Raw genomic sequence first — 21972 nt, forward strand, 5'->3', positions numbered from 1 at the left:
CTGCTACTTTGGCCTTAAGTTTTCAATTCCCTTTTCATTTTCCTGTAATTCTCTCTTTATTGGGTAAACCCTATAATCTGATAAGTAGGCGGAGATTAATTATGTGGAGTGGGCAGAGCTTCAGGGAAGTGGGTGTGGTAAGTAATTGATAGCTGTGCTGCAAAGTGTCCCTGGAAATTTTTTTCAAATGTTGGCAACTATGCAATTTTGGTATTCAATGGCAAATGACAATCGAGCTCCACGGTGCCGGGCAATAAGCACAGGGCCCACTAGAGGACGTTGAGCCCTTAGGCCACCCTCGTGAATTCTGTTTCTAAATTGTTTGGTCAGAGACATTCACACCAGTGGCCTGCTGGAGGTCATTTTGTAGGGCTCTGGCAGTGCTCATCCTGTTCCTCCTTGCACAAAAGAGCAGATACTGGTCCTGCTGATGGGTTAAGGACCTTCTACTGCCCTGTCCAGCTCTCCTAGAGTAACTGCCTGTCTCCTGGAATTTCCTCCATGCTCTGGCAATGGCACGTATTGATGTGCCATCCTGGAGGAGTTGGAATGCCTGTGCAACCTCTATAGGGTCCAGGTATCGCCTCATGCTACCAGTAGTGACACTGACCCCAGCCAAATGCAAAACTAGTGAGAAACAGTTAGAAGAGATGAGTAGGGAAAAAATATCAGTGGCCTCCGCCTATAAAACCATTCCTGTTTTGGAGGTTGTCTCATTGTTGTCCATCTAGTGCACATATTGTTATTTTTATTAACACCAAAGCAGCTGAAACTAACTAACAACCCCCTCTGCTACTTAACTGACCAGATCAATATCCCAGGAGTTTAACTGATTTGATGCTATACCCTGATTTAAAAATGTGCCTTTAATTTTGTTGAGCAGTGCATATTGTGACCCTCGTACCAAAATGTTTGGAGACCCCTGTTCTAGATAATAGGAGTTAGTTCTGAGTCCAGCGCCTCATGTGTATTCTGTCCTTTATTTCTGGTATTACATAGCTGGCATTCAAAAACATCAATTTAATGATGTATTAAAGTGTTTGTAATCCCTTCTATATACACAGAGAAGTAACTGGGGATACACAGAGATGAAACAAATCCTCCTACATAAGTTTTACTTGTTTATCTGCAGTCTTCTCTTCTCTACATCCATTCAAAGTCCAGAATTTATAAAGCTTGCCTGAGCTGTCAGAAAAAAGGGGGCGGAGAGCTGAAGCGACATTCGTTCAAAGTCCAGAATTTATAAAGCTTGCCTTAGCTGTCATAAAAAAAGGGCGGAGAACTGAACTTACACTCTGCAGAGCTCAGTAAAGAGAGCTGATTGGAGGGAAGGAATACCCCCCTCCCCCTTCACACAGCACAGAAGAAAAGAGCTGAGGCTGTCAATCACGGGCTGTGTGCTGGAGCTCCCTCCCCTGTCACCATTTTTCTCTTGGTGTCAGAAAAACCTGTCAGAAATGATTCATGCCAATATCAGAGGAATGAGGCAGCAGACAGAATGACACTGAGTTTCCTTATTTGAGACAAGTACACATTGCTGTGTTCGATTTTCATGTCTGAGGATTACAACCATTTTATTGAACACAGATTTTATATGCTGATCTTAGCACATAGCTCATCAGAGAGGCTTTTTGAGTACAGCAGTCTCTGTGATACATTGCCACATAATAGGTTTACAGCTGGCTTGACTCTATATGTAGGGTGACTAAATGTCCCCGGTTTCCAGGGACAGTCCCCGGATTGAGTACACTGTCCTTGGGCCAAGTCTGTCCCCGGTTTTGTCCCCAGATTGGATTTGAACAGGGGCCCAGGCAATGTCAAAGACAGTCAGGACAGAATTTTAAAAAAAAATTCTGAATTACACCCCCCCCCCCCCCGCTTTGCCACTCCTACTAGCTTAGGGGGTGTATTTTTCCATTATCTGTGCCCTTTTCTGATGATCATGTGCTGGTCGGAGCGGAGAGCCTATTTCTTCAGTTTCGGCCGCATGCCCATTCTACTCCCACTCGCATGTTCTTCTGCCTTGGCTCAAGTCCCGGCCAGCCGCCCGCCTGCCTTGCCTTCCTCGGCGGAGTAGTAGCGAGGGCCGGAGAGTGAGACTTGTGTGACACTGAGTCTGGTTCTCTGGCATAATGGATGGTATCATAACTCATGGGCAGCAGGCGCTCTATCACGGCTCTGGCTGGCAGTGCACTGTCACAGTGTGTCACATGGCATGGCTGCTGGGTGCTCATTTTGTTAACTTATGGGTCATAAGTCCACCATCAGCACCCAGCAGCCATGTCATGTGACACAATGTGACAGAGCCTACCATAGCCATGATAGAGCGCCCCCTGCCAGTGAGTTATCACAATACTGATGATGTTAACCAGTTGCCGATTGTTTTAGAGCAGATTTTCTACTACAGGGCAGTCGCGCTGCACAGGATCATGTATATATATACGTGATCCTGCATTTCTGGGTATTGGAGCTGATCGGCGGGTCCGGCGGACTCGATGTCCGCCGGTACCTGCGGAGCGTTGTGTAAACAAGGCAGATCGCCATTCTGTCTATATGGAAGACATTGATCCTGTGTTCAAATAGGGACAGGGATCTATGCCTTCCCTTAATAAAAGCACTTCCCCCACAGTGAGAAAACACTTGTTAGGCACACATTTAACCCTTTTATTGCCCTAGATTTTAACCCCTTCCCAGCCAGTATCATTAGTACAGTGACAGTGTATATTTTTAGCACTGATCTCTGTATTAGTGCCACTGGTTCCCACAAAGTGTCAAGTGTCACTTTTTGACACATTGCAGTCACGCTATAAGTAGCTAATATGTCCCCGGATTTCATTATAAAAATATGGTCACCTAACCCATATGCCTTTGTAAGACAGAACACTGGCTTCCTGTAGCCCTCTGCATGTCTTTAATGCATTATGTAGCCTACACTGATGGCCTCTATGTATATACAAGGATAAAAAAGCACGGCATTGTTCCAGACTATTCGCAAACAAGAAATTACCCCTTTTAGCCCTGGTTTACACTAGTGCGATTCGTTATGGGATTTGACAACTCCAAATCACATGACAAGTTGCACCCCATTGCCAGCAATGGAACCGTTCATGTTGCAGCAATTATAAAAAAAGGTTCCTGCGCTTCTTTTTACCGATTTCTTTGTGACTTGCATAGACTTCTGTTAAATGAAGTCATAAGCTGCAATAAAATTGGTGGTGCAAATCGCACTCATGTGTTGCTTTGAAATTGCGCTGAAGTAGCGCAATTTCAAAGCCACACCGGTGTGAACCAGGGCTAAAAGACACTTCATCCATGCATCCTATTTACTATAATATACCAAGACAGGATACATCTGACAACAGCGTGCTTTCTTGTATGCATACGGCAATGGTCACGTGACCATTAATATAGATTCTTCACAGATATAGCTTGTGCTAAATGACTAGACAGACATCTGCCATCTTTCCAAAGACATCTTGTTCTTGTCTCTTATCTGCTGCTGAGCATATTGTGCTCAGACTAAGCCACCATATTGCTGTAGAGCCCAGTCTCCAACCTCAGCCGAGTTAGCCCCGCAAATCAAAATGTTTTAATAAAATGTATGCAATTCATTAGATCTTTGTTAGATCAATTGTTGTTTGCGTTAGATCTCACACAGAAGGAGGGGGGGGGGCTAACCCGTTATCATCCCCCCCTTATCAAAAAATTTACCAAACAATTAGCTTTTTTGGAAGCTATTTGTTAGATCCGGTAACATCCGGTAAGATCAAATGGTTTTAACGTTAGATCTCACATAATTAGAGACTTATTAAGTGATTAATGAGGGGGCGCTGACCCCCCCTTATCAAATTTTATGGGCAAAAATCATTCAGACTAAATAATATTGGTTAGATCTGGTAAGATCAGGGGGTTTTAACTAGAGATCGTCCGATTATCGGCAACACCAATATATCAAGGGCCGATATGCACTTTCCCCGATATATCGGATTTACCGATATTACCGTGACGTCATCGTGTATGTTGCGCCACGCGGCTCCTCGCACTGGGCAGCCTTTTGCGACCTTCTTAGGCTGCCTCCCTCAGTCTCATTACAGTGTGTTTTACCCGCCGCGGCCACACTGGAGTCTGCTCTGCATGCTGTGCACAGTCGGTGATCTTTTAGTTCTATCAAATACCAGTCACAAACACAGTGACACTGCAGAGGTAGTCCACTGACTCCAGTCCAATCCACTGTGTAGCTGTTGTGTTGCCTAGCTTCTTTTCTAGCAGTTTTGCTCTGACTGTAGTAGTTGCAGTGAGTGCCGTACTGCAGAGGTAGTCCACTGACTCCAGTCCAATCCACTGTGCAGCTGTTGGGTTGCCTAGCTTTTTTCTAGCAGTTTTGCAGTGACTGCAGTTGGTGCAGTGAGTGCCATACTGCAGAGGTAGTCCACTGATTCCAGTCCAATCCACTGTGTAGCTGTTGTGTTGCCTAGCTTTTTTTCTAGCAGTTTTGCAGTGACTGCAGTAGTTGCAGTGAGTGCCGTACTAATTATCTAAGGAATATCTATTAGCCTGGATGATGATTGCATGGGGAGGGGGGGGGCAGCCCATCCTCATGTACCACCAGTTATTATTTCTATCTTTATATTGAATTTCTCTGAAATTATGTGAGATCTAACATTAAAACCATTTGATCTTACCGGATCTAACGAATATCTATTAGACTACATTATTTTTAGCTAAAAAAATTAAAAAGGGGGGCCAGCCCCCACTCATTAATCACTTAATAAGTCTCTATGTGAGCTCTAATGTTAAAACCATTTGATCTTACCGGATCTAACAAATATCCATTAGCCTGGATAATTATTGCCAAGAAAATTGCATGTGGGGGGGGGGGGGGGGGCAGCCTGTCCTTATGTACCACCACCTAATATCTCTTTTTTGATTTGGAATATCTCTGACATGTGAGATCTAACATTAAAACCACTTGATCTTACTGGATCTAACAAATATCTATTAGTCTGGATAATTTTTGGCCAGAAAATTGCATGTGGGGGAGGGGGGGGCAGCCTGTCCTTATGTACCACCACCTAATATCTTTATTTTTATGTTGAATACATCTGAAATGATGTGCTATCTAATATTAAAACCACTTGATCTTACCGGATCTAAGGAATATCTATTAGCCTGGATGCTTTTTGGCCAGAAAATTTGATAAGGGGGGGCCTCATTATTTACTTAATAAGTCTCTAATTATGTGAGATCTAACTGTAAACCCATTTGATCTTACCGGATCTAATGAATATCCATTAGCCTGTCAATATCCACCTATCAGTGCCCATCCATGCAGCCTCATCAGCGCACATCAGTGAAGGAAAAAAATTACCTGTTTGCAAAATTTCATGTTGTTTGGAAACAGTGTTGCATGACCGCGCAATTGTCATTCAAAGTGCGACAGCGTTTAAAGCTGAAAATTAGCCTGGTCAGGAAAGGGGTATGTGCGCCTCGTAGGCGAGTGGTTAAGGCAGCCAATTAATTTTAACCATTGTCACCGAGACAGTGAGTGATGGGAAATTCTAAATTTTGGAGCTATCTTCAGAGCAAAAGGTAAAGGCAAATCTTCCAGTGTGGACATATTTTAAATGGGCTGTCATAGCATCATAACATAGGTTTTAGTGTTCCTGCACTTTATAAATGTTCTCTCAACCTTTTTAACACAGAGCAATACTTAAATTACCTTCCAGTCCTCTTATGATTTTAAAATTAACATTATTTGCTGGAACAGCAAGTTGTAGACATAAATAACAGAATAATACTTAGGGTAATTGACACCCAGGACTGCTCTATATGACAAAATCATTTTCAGTAGTAATAATTAAATTAAACAAATAATAATAATGGCCATATAAAAAAAAAAAAAAAAAACTCTGAGCATGAAAGTTGTACTGTTACCCTCACAGTGATGGTCTTTGGAAAGGTGTCATCTTACCTTGGCAGTCTCCATGAAGTCCCCATTTACACTGGTGGTCTGTGCTAAGTTACAATGGTGGTTAGTGAAAAAGGACCTTCCTAGATTGGTGGTGGTTGGAGAAGGAACCAATAACTGGTGGTCACTGGGAAGGATGCTTCTTTCATTGGTGGTCAGTGGGAAGAATGCCCTTTACATTGGTGTTCAGTGAGAAGGGTGCTTCTTTTATTGCTGGCACCCCATCAGTCGAACTGGCTCCCCATCAGTCTTCTCAATGTTGATAGAAATATCTTGGCGAAGATTATTTTTTGGCGCTTGTGGTCAGTAGCAGGCAATTTGTGTTCCAATCATCAGCACTGCTCCGTCCAAGGTCCTTTTCCGCAGTTTTAGCTGTCCGGGAAGCTTTGGATGGGGAAAGTACTTGCTGACATTGGTTAAGGCGAAGGCTTTTGATCAAGTCAATCATGAGTACCGATATTTGCTACTTGGGATATATGGCCTGCAGGGGAGGTTTATAGATTGCCTGAAAACATTATAAAAAAGGGGCTGAGAGCTTCCCACTTGTTAATGGTTGGGATGGACGGCCTTTTGAGGTTGGGTCTGGTGTGCACCAGGGGTGTCCTTTGAGTCCCCTACTATATGCATTTGCAATTGACCCCTTCAGAAGAAGATTAGAGGGTGGATCATTGTGCGGGGTAGCTTTGGGCATTGCTAGTGTGCTGCCTTTAAAGGTTGTAGCCTATGCCGATGATGTGTCTGTTGTTATCTCTGGGATGGAGGAGGCGCAGGAGGTGGTCTCTGATAGAGCAGTACACGGAGGATTCAGGCTCTACAGTCAACCATGAAAAGAGTGATGTTTTCTGGATGGGCGAGGAGGGTGACGGCTTCGAACTTCCTGATGCCTTTCTAGAGCCCCAGCAGGAAATTAAAGTTTTTGGCATGAAATTTGGTCCTGGTGACTATGTTCATCGAAATTGGAAAAGCAGGTTGGTGGATGCCAATGCCAAAGTAGCCAGCTGGAAGAAATGGAAACTTTCCTTGAGGGAGAGGGTTGACTTGTTCAAAACTTGCCTGATCCTGATCTTTTTATATGTCAGCTTTATTTGTATCTTGCCGGAATCTCTCTATGCAAGGGTGTACAGCTGCATTTTCCAACTGTTATGGGGAAATAGGCTGAACCTGATCAAACTCAATGCAACTTACCTGTCCAGGCAGGAGGGTGGCCTAGGAATGTTCAACCCTATAGTTTTCTTTTCTCTTCTCTTTTTAAGGTACAATCTTGGTAATATGTTAGCAGAGATCCCCACCGGCATGAGTGGGTATTTTTCAATCTTGGTTTAGACCTTTTCTAAGCTGTTGGGAAGATGGTGGGCCAGTGAAAAGTCTTAGAATCTGACATGGCAAGCTTCTGGCTTATGTTGCCCTGTGTCTGAAAATACTTTGGTAGTGGCAGGTGACAGTGGAGGATATCAAGTCCCTCCCCAGGAAGCTTCTGGAGAAGAGGATTTTGGGCTCTGCTTTCAGTGTGTCACTGGCCTTAAGAGATTGCCCAGGCACTGTAATGAGGGAGAGGTTGCGTTTAATCAATTTGGGAAGAATCCCTTTGAAGTTTAGGGATCAAGCCTGGCTCGATTTCCATGGAAGGCTTTATGTGAGGGGGAGCCTGGAGCATCGCCCTGTGGATGATCGGGATTGTCCTAGAGCAGAGTGTGTTAGTAAAGTGGAGTCAATGGACCACTTTTTGCTCAAGTGGTCCTTTAACATTGAGGTGTATAAAAAAAGTGGGGAGGGCTCTAGGCATCCCCTTTCTCTATCGCATGTGTTATGCGAAGTGGGTGTATGGGGCATTACCGACTTGTTGGGATTTTGATTTGGATACACTTTTTCTAGTTAGTATAGTTGTCCTTTACTTCACGTGGAATGCACAGTGCCAGATTACCCTGCGGTGGTCTGGATAAGGGCATGGAGGAATATCAGAATTACCTTTGGTGAACTGTCCATCTCTTGGCGAGGTGCTTTTTTCCTATACTATTTCTTTCACTCCCTTTGTTTTTGCTGGTTAATATCTTCTTTTTGAAGAAGGGCTGCATGCATAATGGGGTGGTTTTGTTTCTTGACCTCGTAGGTTTGATGTCTGGTGCAGTGGAATGGGTCTTACAAAGATTATTTTCCCCGGTAATGACATGTTCATGACGTGAGTTTTGCTTTTGCTGTAAAGCCATTCTTTGTTTGAGAGCGACTTTGCTATATATTTTTTTCCCTTTTCATGTAAATATGTATATATTTATTTATGTATATTGATTTTATCCTTTTTGATTGCAAGACTTTTAATAAAGAAAAAATGGGAAGAATGTACTATTTATTGGTGATCAGTAGGAAAAATACTCATTACATTGGTGGTCAGTGGGAATAATGGGCCTTACATTGGTGGTCAGTGGGAATATTGCTCCTTACATTGGTAGTCAATGGGAAAAATATACTTTACACTAGTGGAATAGTAGTAAGAATGCCCTTTACATTGGTGGTCAGTGGGAAGAATGCTTCTTACAATGGTGGTCAGTGGGAAGAATGCTCCTTAAATTGGTGGTCAGTGAGAAGATGCTCCTTACATTGGTGATCAGGGGGTAGAATGCTCCATACAATGGTGGTCAGTGGGAAGAATGCTCCTTAAAATGGTGGTCAGGGGTAAGATGCTCCTTACATTGATGACCAGTGGGAAGAATGCTTCATACAATGGTGGTCAGTGGGAAGAATGCTCCTTAAACTGGTGACCAGTGGGAAAAATGCTCATTACATTGGTGATCAGTGTGAAGAATGTACAATTTATTGGTGGTCAGTAGGAAACATACTCATTACATTGGTGGTCAGTGGGAAGAATGCCACTTACATTAGAGGAAAAATGCTCATTACATTGGTGATCAGTGTGAAGAATGTAAGATTTATTGGTGTTCAGTAGGAAAAATACCCATTACATTGGTGGTCAGTGGAAAGAATGCCCCTTACATTGGTGGTCAGTGGGAAGAATGCTCCTTACTTTGGTGGCCAGTGGAAAGAATGCTCCTTACATTGGTGGTCAGTGGGCAGAATGCTCCTTACATTGGTGGTCACTGGGAAGAATGCTCCATGCATTGGTGGTTACTAGGAAGAATGCTCCTTACAGGCAGACATGGGAGTAAGTCACACATGTGCAAGTCACAAGCAAGTCTCAAGTCCTAATCTTCAAGTCTCAAGCAAGTCGAGTCCCTGCTAGAAGTCAAGAAGTCAAGCAAGTCCAGTCAAGTCATTTATTTTGGTCAAGTCACAAATCAAGTCAAAATACTGATCTACCCCAATTTTCACCTTTAAATCAGTTAAAAGTCAGTGGTCAGGAAAGGTTTTGTTTTATTTTCAACATTAATATGCCAAGAAAAAAGTACTAAGCATTTTTTGTTAAAGAAACACTTTGAATGCCCAAACAGCTCAAAATCCTTCGTCCGGTCATGTTTCAACACCACAGTCACTAAAAACTTGTTAAGTATTTCCATTGTTAAACAGCCAGTGTCCTAAAAATCAGAACACTTTGCTTTAACACATCTTGAGAAAATGCAAATATTTAATAACTTAAAAAAGTAAAGTCATTTCGAGTCATATGTCTCAAGTCAAAGTCAAGTCTCAAGTCATGAATACCAAGTCAAAGTCAAGTCGAGTCTTTTATTAATTTTAGTCAAGCAAGTCTCAAGTCCTCAAACTGGTGACTTAAGTCTGACTTAAGTCAAGTCATGTGACTCAAGTCCCCCACCTCTGCTTACAGGCAGCTGAAAAGCTCATTGGTGTCAGTGGTATAATGCCTGAGAGGCAGAATTTGCTCATTGCTCACTGGCCGCCTTTAGAGGAACCCAGAGTTCAACAGAATCCTGATTCAGAGAACCTGCTTTAATGTAATTTGTTGGCATAAGCAATTGTTAGGCGATTTCTTTGTTTTATATTATATGTATGTGTATATTATGTGCTAAAAATATCTTGTTTTTTAAAGCATTGATTCATTTGAAGAGATATAATTATTTATAACACTGCTTTTTGTTACTGTTTACAGGTTTGTCGGATAATGCAGCGGACTTTGAGAAGAGAAGACAAATATACGGTGTGAACTTCATACCTCCCAAAAAACCCAAAACCTTCCTGCAGTTAGTCTGGGAAGCCCTTCAGGACGTGACTCTCATCATTTTAGAAATTGCTGCCATCGTCTCTCTGGGCCTTTCATTCTATGCACCGCCAGGAGAACAAAGTGAAAGTATGTGCGCCTTCCTTTCCAATTATATTGCTTGATCTGCTAGAGCTGTGTTTTCTCAGACGGTGTTCTGTGGACTGTTGATGATGCATGAGTGAGTTCCTTACCTGTATTCCTATGCTTTGTTGTAGCATACAATATGCTGCCATTGGTGGCAGTGGTTGGTGCCCCAGTAAAATGTTTGCTGCTACAATTACCGTGTTGCACTTAGGTTTACTTTATATCTGCAGCCAGGGTATCATTCAGATAAAAATGTCTCATATTGAAAGGATGTGGGACTCATGGATGCAATATCACTGGCTAGATCAGTGTTTCTCAACCTTTTTTTCAGTCGAGGCACCCTTTAAAATTATAGACAATCTCAAGGCACCCTTTAAAATTATGAACAGTCTTGAGGCACCCCTTTCTAAAGCGTAAAAATTGATTTTAATAGCTTTACACAATGCTGCAACATCCACACGTAGGACACCTAATGTTGGAGGTGATTTATTCTTCCAAAGCAAATACACGTTTGCATACTGGTACTGACTAGTATTCCAATGTTTCTCTTCTCCCTCAATTTTTCTCCATTAGCTGATGATGTCATTGGTTGTTAGGATGCCAGTGTCTAGAAAATCGTAATGGTGCATAATGAAAACCCATGGCTTTGTGTAACTAAAAGGCAGGCTTGATCCACCTACTGGCTTGTATACAATTTTTGATCAATTTTTAGGCATTTTGCCAAAGCACCCCTAAAGATACCTCAAGGCACCCTAGGGTGCCTGGGCAACCTGGTTTAAAAAAGCTGATATAGATCACTGAAGCCTGTGTCTCCACTTACAATTAATTGCCAAGTTATTTTATGATTATAAACAGTCTCTAAGTAGGTCTTCTAAGATAAGTGTGGAGGCTCGCCCAGTAAAAAGTTTGTCATATTTACAATTACATTGTGCATCCAAGTGGATTATACCTTGTTTTTTTTCCAGGACAAATTGGGTTTTAATTTGGTGGTAAATAGTAATAGATATCTCCTAATTGTTTTTTTTTAGTTATCAAAGAAAAACTGGCACAAAATAGTAAAAAAAAACATTTTCTTTTTAAATTTAGCTGTACTTTTCTTGCTACTACCATAACCTTCAACCAAAGAACAACCCAAAATAAATTCCCCTCCTGACAATCGCAGCGATACCACATATGTGTATGTTAGTTGTTGTTTGTACCCGTAGTACAGCCCAGAAACAGTAGTGTGCATTTTGATTTTTTTTTTATTCCTCCTAAAAGACACCGACACTGACACTAACTGCCACTGATACTAATTTTAAAAAAAATTCTGTCCAAAAAAATACTGACCCTGATTTTGACCCAAACACTAACCCTGGCACTGACCTAGATCAAAACTTGAGCTAGGTTTTTTTTTATTTTATTCTTATTATTTTATTTTTTTACTCTCTCTGCAAGGAAACAGATACAATGTATATCTCTCCTCCATTCACAGAGAGAGAAAACAAGGGGGTGGGCTTCACAGTGACTGATCACGGTGGTAGCCATTCACAGAGAGAGAAAACAAGGGGGTGGGCTTCACAGTGACTGATCACGGTGGTAGCCATTCACAGAGAGAGAAAACATGGGGGTGGGCTTCACAGTGACTGATCACGGTGGTAGCCAGTCAAAGGCTATCACAATGATCAGGCGACCTGGAATTAGGAGTTCTGGGTCCCGTTAGTATGGGGCCCGGGGCTCTCGGTGAGATACGCAAATATGTGGCCCCATGGAAAAAAAGCTCAGTCTAGCGGGGCCACAAATTTGTGTGAGGTCGGCATCAAGGGGTTAAATATACACAGTTTATTGGAGTTGTAAATTCACAGGCCATAAGTAGAGCCAACGTGTTTCGGTGGAAATGCACCCACCTTCATCAGGGCTGTTTTGGTGGCTGTGGTTGCAAAAGACCTGGTACCAGAAAACAACTATGAACATAACCATTTTGGTGCTGTCAGATTGTAGAGTTGCAGCATATTATGTAGTTCTTGGGATCCTCAACTTTCCCAATAACGTGTTTCCGGGGAAATGCGTCCCCCTTTGTTGGTGGATGTGGTTGGGACAGATCTGAAACCAGAAAACAACTACAAACATGGCCCTTTTGGTGATTGAAGAGTTACAGTATGTTATGTAGGTCTTTGAGAACCTTGGAGAAGACCCAGTGACATCACCCTCACCTAGAGAGTTAACAGGAAGCCATGGTGTAAGCTATGTATTTTTTTACTTGTGTCTAGACAGCTAGCATTTTCCATTCAAGGTTTGCAATTACAGCCCCCATATATCTTTGGGCTTGGAAATCTAGGCTTTAATGAGCTCTAGATGTAAACTAGTTTAAAATGGAGCTTCACCCAAAAGGGGAAGTTCCGCTTTAAGGCCTCCTCCCCCCTCCTCTTTCACAAATGGCACTTTTTTTGGGAGGGGGAGCAGGTACATGGTTTTGACAGGTACCCACTTCCTCTTCTGATCGGATCACCTAGGCCCTCCTCTCTCCCTGCAGTCTTCTGGGACATGTCACAGGTCCCAGAAGACTGAGGGACCATTCATAAAGCGCAACGTGACTCATGCATGCACAGTGAGCACCTGACTGTGAAATCGCAAGCTGTCACAGCCGGGTGTCCACAGTTAAGATGCTAGGGACCAAGGATGGGTGGAGAAAAAGGGCTTGGATGAGCACAATGTTGGATCGTAGGACAGGTAAATATCTGTTTATTAAAAGTCAGCAGCTCCAGTTTTTTGTAGCTGCGAACTTATAATTTTTACAAAAATGACCTGAGCTCCTCGTTAAAAATAAAAAATAGAATCACATGGAAGTGTCCTGTGTGACAGCAGTGTTCTGTTTATCTGTTGCCCCCAGTGTATTATCCTATCTACATTTGTTGCACTTAAAGTAGAACTCCAGGCATAAACATTTTATCCTAATTTTAGTTAGTCCAGTCAGTGGTTAGAGCCCATGTCAGTTTTCTTTTGACTAAAGATTCAAAGACATGGAGTTCGCCATACTAAAACGGGGATTCGGAAGGTATAACATTGTTGATTGTTAATCAGTTTATCAAAAAAAAAAACTCATTTAGATAATCTGTCTCGTTCATCATGGCTGAACTATCATGTATAGAGACATGTGAAATGAAGTGCAACACTAAAACTGAAATCGATAGTTTGCAAAGGAAGGTTGCAGACTGTAAATTTCACTTAAAGTCTAACGCAAGTGACACTCTGGCAGTTTTGTTATCCGTCACACCCAATTTATTTTTCAGCCAGAGTTGCTCTTCATTTCACACTTATGTCCATTTGCACAGTTGCTCAGCCCTGATGAAGGGAGCACAGATCCTTGAAGTGCAATGGTTTTCCTTTGCTAAATCCAGGGCTTTTTTTCAGCGGGAACGCAGGGAAACCCAGTTCCGCCACCTCCAGCATGGAATGTTTTTAATGGCAAGGGATACTAGAGTGTGCTTGAGGGTCTATTGATGCTGGCTGCTAGGGGATCTATGGTCGCTGGGGGCATCTATTATTGTGTGGAGGTCTAGTATTGCTGGGGAGGTTTATTGTTGCTGGTGGAGAATCTATTGTTGCTGGGGGGATCTACTGTTGAGAGAGTGGTCTATTGTTGCTGGCTGCTGGGAGTGGGGGTCTATTGTTGCTGGGGTGGGGGTATTTTTTTGTGGTAGCCCTATTGCTGCTGGGGGCATCTGTTGTTGCTGGGCAGGTCTATTGTTGATGGGGGGGTCTATTGTTGATGGGGGGGTCTATTGTAGTTGGCTGCAGGAAATCTATTTTATTGCGTTTCTTAATATCAGTATCAAATTGCATACAAATTACTTGGTTCTATATTCTAAAAGGGGTTGTACTGGAAGGTGGGTAGGGGGTGGGACCAAGGGATGGTGCACAGAGGTGGGTAGGTGGTGTAGACAAGAGGGTGATATTGGAGGAGGAAGTACCTGCACCTATTCCCTGAGAAAAAAAGCCCTGACTAAATCAAACGCACTCAAGCATGCAATACCTTCTAAATCCTCATTTTGGGAAGTGAGTGATCTCTGAAATTTAAATAGTGTGCCGGTTTTTTCACTCACTGGGCCCCAACCAGGGCTGTATTTAATGCAGGGCAAAAGGGACAGCTGCCCCTTGAGCCCACGCTGCCGGTATAGTTGCCACGATTTTCATTAAGCTGTCCTGAGATGGTGTCCCATGCTGAGGTACAGCAGCAGCCCTGTCTGCTCTCTCCTCCAGCTGCTGCACCTTCCCCCCACCACTCTGTCTCTCTTCTGGCCCTCTCTAACATCTCCCCGCACCACAGTTCTTCACCCCCACAGTAGTCTGTCCAATTGCCAATGCGTAGTGTGCCATCTGGACCCATCCTATTTAAAGAGTATCGGAGCTGTGTGTCCAGAGAGAGCGAGGTGAGCCTCGGGACCGAGGAGGGACTGTTCTATCAGATTACTGCTACCCATCAGAATATGTCGGAAGTGACATTCCACTGCTCTATGCATTCCAAACACTTCATGATCTGACGGGTAGCGATAATCGGATAGAACACCCATGCGGACATCTTACTACACCCTGCTACGTCTTGAGTAATTTTAGCAATAAAGTGAGTGTATATAAATAAATATAGTATATTGATATCTGTGATGCTGTTTGGATGTTTACTTTTGAAAGCATAAAGGTTTAGCGCTGAGTAGAACAGGGTGTACCAACATGGCCCCTGCCCCCTTCTTACTGCTAGTGTCCAGCTTCTTTCCAAATGTAACATCAAAACAGCATCACAGATGTCAATATACTATATTTATTATACGCTCACTTTTTGCTAGAATTATTCTGAAATTTAAGACGTAGCTGGGTGTAGTAAGTTGTCTGCATGGGTGATCTACTAGATTGCCGCTATCCGTCATGGAATGCAGAGTGCATACGCAATAATAGTGTGCATCCCACTCAGACCAGAAATGACATTACTGAAGACAGGAAACTACGTTGACGTGTTTTGCCCCTCCCAGTGGGCGTTATCACAGATCAGATAGGTCTGTGATAACGACCACTGGGAGGGGTGAAACGCGTCAACGTAGTTTCCAGGCAAACACGAAGTGGGAGGAAATCCTTGCAAATTAAGAGAATTTATTGGGGACCCCCATGTCACCAGAACTAGTGTCCCCATTGGAAGATTTCCCCTTCTGGGGAAAACCCAAAATGTTGGATTTTCTTTACTTTTACTTTCAGTGATAATGGTAAACAGAACAAATAGAGAGGCTGAATCTACCTAACAGGGGCACAGACAGCAATAAAATCTGACAGGGGTTGTAATCCCTCTCCACTCCATCCAAAACTAAAAAGAAAAGTTTAGTTATATTTTAACCCTTGTGGTGCAGGGCGGGGGGGGGGCTGCATTGCAACGGTACATGTTGCCTCATTCCCAGAGTTCAACTTTAAGACAAGAGAATCAATAACTGCTAAAAGCTCCTGTCCACAGCTGCTTCTGCGCTGAAGGGTAACTGGCTGGCCATGAGTTTGTAGTGCACGGCTAGTCTTAGTTTAATAGCCCATTAAATAAAGTCAAATTCAGGCTGTACAATTCCCAGTTAAATGAGGTAAAGCAGGTTTCTTCTGTTCTGAATCAATTCTTCTTTTAATTTTTTATGCTTTCAGGATTCAAGCTGCTCTCATCATTTTAAGTATTTATGCCTGTTCTTGAAGTATTTACCATGATTCCCATCTAAAGAACATCCTGTATTATCTTCTAACATGATCCCTCCAGGAGACTATGTGTGGATGGATCAGTGCTAGGTTATGTATTGCTGTTCCATCTGCCATTGCACTCAGTCATCAACCATGGGCGTTGTCCACTATTGACTGGACTTTTCATATCGACAGAAAACCAAAAATCACATTAATATGCAAAACTGCATGTTGATGTGATTTTCTTGTCCAATAATTTTTTTTGTCATTTTTGAAATAAATATATTGGCTAATATTATAAGATAGTGGTTTCCCAATTCCTGGTCTTTAGAGGCAGTGGTGGTGTAGCCAGGGCCCCACAAATGCCACTAGGGAAAGCTATGTCACCAGTGCCTTCAAAGGAAATCTGATTAGACTTTGGCAGATTTTATTTATTTAATTATTTTTTGTACAGATTCTAACCATATTGGAATACCTAACAAAAAAAAAAAATAGACTGAACAACTGATTAAAAAAATACTTAGACCTTAATCAGCTAATATTATAAACAATACAAATGGACTTTTTATAAACCATTTGGTGGACAAATGTCACAAGCATTCATCCAGGGTGCATGCATTTTCCTCATTTTTTAATACTACGACTTCTTGTGATTGTGAGCTCCATCTAGTGACCAAAATGTGGTATATTTTTTCTGAAATACTTCAGGGTTAAAAAAAATAGTGCAGGTGGAACACTAGATGGAGCTGCTGATCATAGCAAGTCAAAGTAATGGAGAAAATATTCCTTTTTCAGTAGGAGGAAAAAAAATCAGCGTGCTGCAGGTGGAAAGGGTGGTACTGTGCTGCAGGTTAATAGGGTATCACCAGCGCTGTGTTGCTGGTGGCTGAAGGGTACTGTGGCACTGTGCTGCAAGTGGATGGCATAGTTGCCAACATTTAAAAAAAATTTCCAGGGACACTTTGCAGCACAGCTATCAATTACCACACCCACTTCCCTGAAGCCCCTCCCACTCTGCATAATTAATGTCGCCTACTTATCAGATTATAGGGTCTACTTAATAAAGAGAGAATTACAGGAAATTGAAAAGGGAATTTCAAACTTAAGGCCACAGTAGCAGAGTTGGAATAAGTCTCCCATTCAGCTGCACTACTTCTGCGTAACATTTATGGGCAGCCGGATTAACAGACGCTTCCAGGGACAATATAAATTACCTGGGACAGGCTCCTATTTGCAGGGACTGTCCCAGGAAAAAAGGGACAGTTGGCAAGTATGGGATGGGGTGGCCCTATTCTGCAGTTTGTTGGGGTGGCACTGTGTTGCAGGTGCCTTGGATTGCCCAGTGCTGCAGTGGCATGGTGTGGCACTGTGTTGCAAGTTGCTTGGGTTGGGTGGCACTCTGCTAAAAGTAGCTTGGGTGGCACTGTGCTGATGCTGGACAGGGAGGCACTGTGCTACAGGGGAATGGGGTGGCACTGTGTTGCAGATGGCCTAGGTGGCACTGTGCTTCAGGTGGCTGGGGTGGTATTGTGTTGCAGGTGGCTGATGTGGCACTGTGATGCAGGCAGCCTGGGTAGTGCTATGCTGCAGGTGGCTGTTTTTTATAGTGGGATTAAAACCCAGACTGTGTGTGCTATACGGTATGTCCACATGCTATGAATTCCAGTCTACCCTACTGGCTGAAATTACTCTATTAAAGATTAGGAGTGGGTTCGGGTGTACTGGTATGTTATTATTATTCATCCATATGTCATAATGTAACTTTGCAGTTGAGAAATGTGTTACCTAATGCATGTAATTGTACCTCCTACATTCTGTCACATGTTAAGAAGGATTCCCGAAACACGTTGAGTCCACATGCGAACTGTAATTAGAAAGTTTGCATGTTGTGAACCCCTATCTGGAGAGTCATTTTTAATGTTGTGTAATAGATTTTTAATACAGGCTCTCCTCACTTAACGACCAGGTTGTTAAAAGAATTGGTTGTTAAACGAGGAGCCACAAGTAATCAATATTTCAAGCGTTCCCAACTACTGTACTGTACTGTATTCTGAAAAAGTCTGAGGGGCCGTTAAACAGGTAAGTCGTTAAACGAGGAGTGTCTGTATAGTACTTAATAAAGTTGTTTTCTGGTTTCTCTTCTGTATGTCCAAACAAAGTCCATGACTACATATTCTGTTTGTAGTTGTACTGTGCTGCAGGTGGCTGGAGTGGCACTGTATTGAAGATGGTTGGGCTGACACTGTGCTGCAGATGGTTGGAATGGCACTGTGCTGCAGATGGTTGGGGTGGCAGTGTGCTGCAGATGGTTGGGGTGGCAGTGTGCTGCAGATGGTTGGGGTGGCAGTGTGCTGCAGATGGTTGGGGTGGCAGTGTGCTGCAGATGGTTGGAATGGCACTGTGCTGCAGATGGTTGGAATGGCACTGTGCTGCAGATGGTTGGGGTGGCAGTGTGCTGCAGATGGTTGGGATGGCACTGTGCTGCAGATGGTTGGGGTGGCAGTGTGCTGCAGATGGTTGGAATGGCACTGTGCTGCAGATGGTTGGAATGGCACTGTGCTGCAGATGGTTGGAATGGCACTGTGCTGCAGATGGTTGGGGTGGCAGTGTGCTGCAGATGGTTGGGATGGCACTGTGCTGCAGATGGTTGGGGTGGCAGTGTGCTGCAGATGGTTGGAATGGCACTGTGCTGCAGATGGTTGGGATGGCACTGTGTTGCAGAAGGTTGGGGTGGCACTGTGCTGCAGATGGTTGGAATGGCTCTGTGCTTCAGATGGTTGGGGTGGCAGTGTGCTGCAGATGGTTGGGATGGCACTGTGTTGCAGATGGTTGGGGTGGCACTGTGCTGCAGATGGTTGGAGTGGCACTGTTCTGCCGATGGTTGGGGTGGTACTGTGCTGCAGATGGTTGGGGTGGCAATGAGCTGCAGGTGACTGAGATGGCACCAAGTTGCAGATGGCCTGAATGGCACTAGCATAGCTCCCAAATGTCCCTGATTTTGAGGCGACTGTCCCTGATTTCAAGGGACTGTTCCGGATTTGGAACAATGTCCCCCTGTCCCTCTTTTCTCCTCATTTGTCCCTCATTTTAATCTGATCTATATAGTTGTATATAAAATGCATTATTTATCTTTCAAAAAGTGTTTCCCAGTGCTAAAACTTTTGTCCAATTGTAGCACTGTCCCCATAGGGCTTGCTGTGTGTGACTTCTTGGGTCTCCCTCTGATTACCTGCAGACAGTCACCAGGAGGATATTTTACACATCCATCCTTACTCCCAGTTACTTGTTCCTCAATAAACAGTCCAGGGGATTTGGTTTTATATTTATTGTGAAACTTGGATGAGAGAAGGGAATTGTGGGATACCCCAACTGAACTATTCACAGTAGATGAGGACAACTCTCACTCTTCCTCACCAAATTATTTGGGGAAGCATGGCTTTAACCATATTGCCACTTATATGGAAGAATTAAGTCGTCTTGCTCTTTTCAGCAGTAGACTTGATGCAAACTACTTTCTCTTCAGGACACTCGCTAGCATCCCCTTGACTGACACCTGTCCACTGACTCCTCTAGCTGAAGGGATGGCCCTCTTAGGACAGGCCCCATGACACAGATCTGTACTCACTATAGACAGAATCAGATCCCTTCCAATATCTCCCTTCCAGTCAGCTTTGCAGGACATCTGGGTTTAACTCCTCTCTGATTTAGGCCCTCAGGTTGACCACCTGAGGCCGCATGACAACTCCTACAGAGGAGAGGCAGCTGCCCCCTCCCTTCAGGACCCTGCTCTCTAGCTAAAAGACCCCAAGCACATGTGCCCTTGGCATTTATACAGTATCCCAGCATGCACAGAGGCACTTTCCTCTGCCAATCACCAGGGCGGTAACAAATGCCTGTGCACTCACTTGTCAGTTTTCCTCCCACTGTCCAATATGCCTCCCTATTGGACCAGTGTGAAACATTTCAGACAAGCTGAGTTGCACCTAAGCACCATGAGCAGAACTCACTAATGGCACTTTTCCACTGCAAGTACCGGCTCGTACCGGCTCGGCTCTACTCGGCCCTGCTTGGCCCGGTTTGCTTTTCCACTGCTGGTACTGCATGGTACGGTGTCGGAACGGTTCGGTACGGTACGGTATGGTTTGCTTTTCCACTAAAGTAGTACTAAAGTTAAGTGGGTGGGATAACAATGGGGTGGGTGGGATTCTCTGACCAATCAGTGGCTAGTAGTGACTGCATGCATAGGATTGTGGGATATGGTACCAGTTTGGTACCTGGTGGAACCACAATCGAGTAGGTACTGTTTTTTCAGAGCCGTACCGTACCGTTCGGTTCCATGCAGTGGAAAAGAAAACCTATACCGTACCGTACCGAACCGTTCCGACCCTATACCATGCGGTACCAGCAGTGGAAAAGCACAAAAGCGTGCCGAACCGGTACGGTTCCATGCAGTGGAAAAGCGCCATAATTGATCCTGCTCTCTGGTAGGCAGGGAGCAACACAAATTTACCTGGTAAGCAGAAAGACCCAAAAACGACTCTCTCTCTCTAGCACCTACCTAGGAAGGTGCTACATTCACCACCCGCCAAACCGAGCCATGTCCTCAGTGGCCCTGGGCATGCATCCCTACAAAAATATCTGTATAAAAATATACAAGGAGAATCCCACAAACTTGGAAAAGTAAAATAACATACAGTATGTACAGGGCCATGGGGCATACCCCATACGTTGCCAGTAAGCACAATAAATTAAGTAGCAAAAATATAGGCATCTGCTGTACAAGAATTTACAAATTTACATGGAAATATCCACCAAGTGCATTATATCAATGCACCCCCCACCAAACAAAAACTGCTTGATAGGAAAAGGTAAAACATCCTGACTAACTATACTACAAATAAAAAGATATGCTAGATGATGATCAATCCAACATTAGCAGCGCTCTGAAAGTGGTTTTTAAATGTACTATGAGTGAATAATGACTTAAGTCCAAGATTTATTCCCCGTTCACACTAAGGCGACCTGTGAGGCGACCTGGTCGCCTCACAGGTCGCCGTAGGTCGCCTTCCATAGGGAAGCTGCGGACCCGTTCTAATAGGAGCGACACAAGTCGCTCCGACTTAGAAAAAGGGTCCGGAGCTTCTTTGGGGCGACCCGGAGGCGACCGCCATAGACTTCAATGTTATGAAGTCGGATCGCCCCTGTGTGAACGGGGCCTCACAGTCTATTAATCCATAATTGTATAACACCAGTGATCCATAGTGATTAAATAAACATTCAGGAGTGATGTGTATGGCCGGAAACACACTTGACCTGGACCGTCACCACACCTCGTGGATAATCTCCCCCTTGTGGTAGAGAATTCACCACAAATAAGAAATAGTAAGGCATAAACATCATAACACCCAGCACTGTCTCCGATCCATACTCAGACCAATCACGTCCCCTCCAATAGGATGCAATACGATGCCGTGACACATAGACCAAGGGTTAAGAGAGAAAGGGACAGCTCATAGTGAAGTCTGTAAAAACTTTATTAAAATACACACAGAACCCCCTTCAAATATGCACTTACAGCAATCACAAAATCAAAGGCAATGCATCTCATAAATCCAGGCTATAACTGTCCGCTTCTCTCACTGTTCGCCGTCCTGCAGTCACCGGCAGTGGAGAGGGCTGATGGCAGTAGCTCGCAAACATTGTGTTGTAGCCGCGTGGTCATGCACTAACGTGTTTTGTCATCAACTTTGTCAGAGGGCGTGGCCACACGGCGCAGCTCGCACACTTTATAGGCACACAATCCAGGTATTAACCCCGTGTGTGCATATACTCTAAATACTGTGTATATCTCATTAAATCCCTTCTTACAGGAAGGATAATGTCACACCAGTGCACAACAACAAATTTGAAATATAAATTATATAATAGGAAATTAATAAAAAGCCGCTAGGAAGAAAAAAATATTTAAATATATGAACGAAGGATACTGGCACACAACGCATAAACAAACCCACAGGGGACATGGCACCACGATCACCACCAACTATACCCCAAACTCAGGTTTAAATTTCAAGCC

At 43.6% G+C, this 21972-nt stretch overlaps 1 protein-coding gene across 7 annotated transcripts in view; it reads left to right on the forward strand.

Annotated features, from left to right (window-relative positions):
- ATP2B3 (ATPase plasma membrane Ca2+ transporting 3) overlaps positions 1-21972 on the forward strand; it is a 307321-nt gene that overhangs the window by 126867 nt on the left and 158482 nt on the right. For all 7 annotated transcript variants that reach the window (XM_082263025.1, XM_082263024.1, XM_082263019.1 and 4 more), the window contains exon 2: positions 10023-10220. In XM_082263025.1, the coding sequence (XP_082119151.1) occupies positions 10023-10220 (198 nt within the window). The remainder of the gene's footprint in view (positions 1-10022; positions 10221-21972) is intronic.

The sequence above is a fragment of the Pelophylax lessonae genome (assembly GCF_965119305.1).
Source record: "Pelophylax lessonae genome assembly, chromosome: 7".
Lineage (NCBI taxonomy): Eukaryota > Metazoa > Chordata > Amphibia > Anura > Ranidae > Pelophylax > Pelophylax lessonae.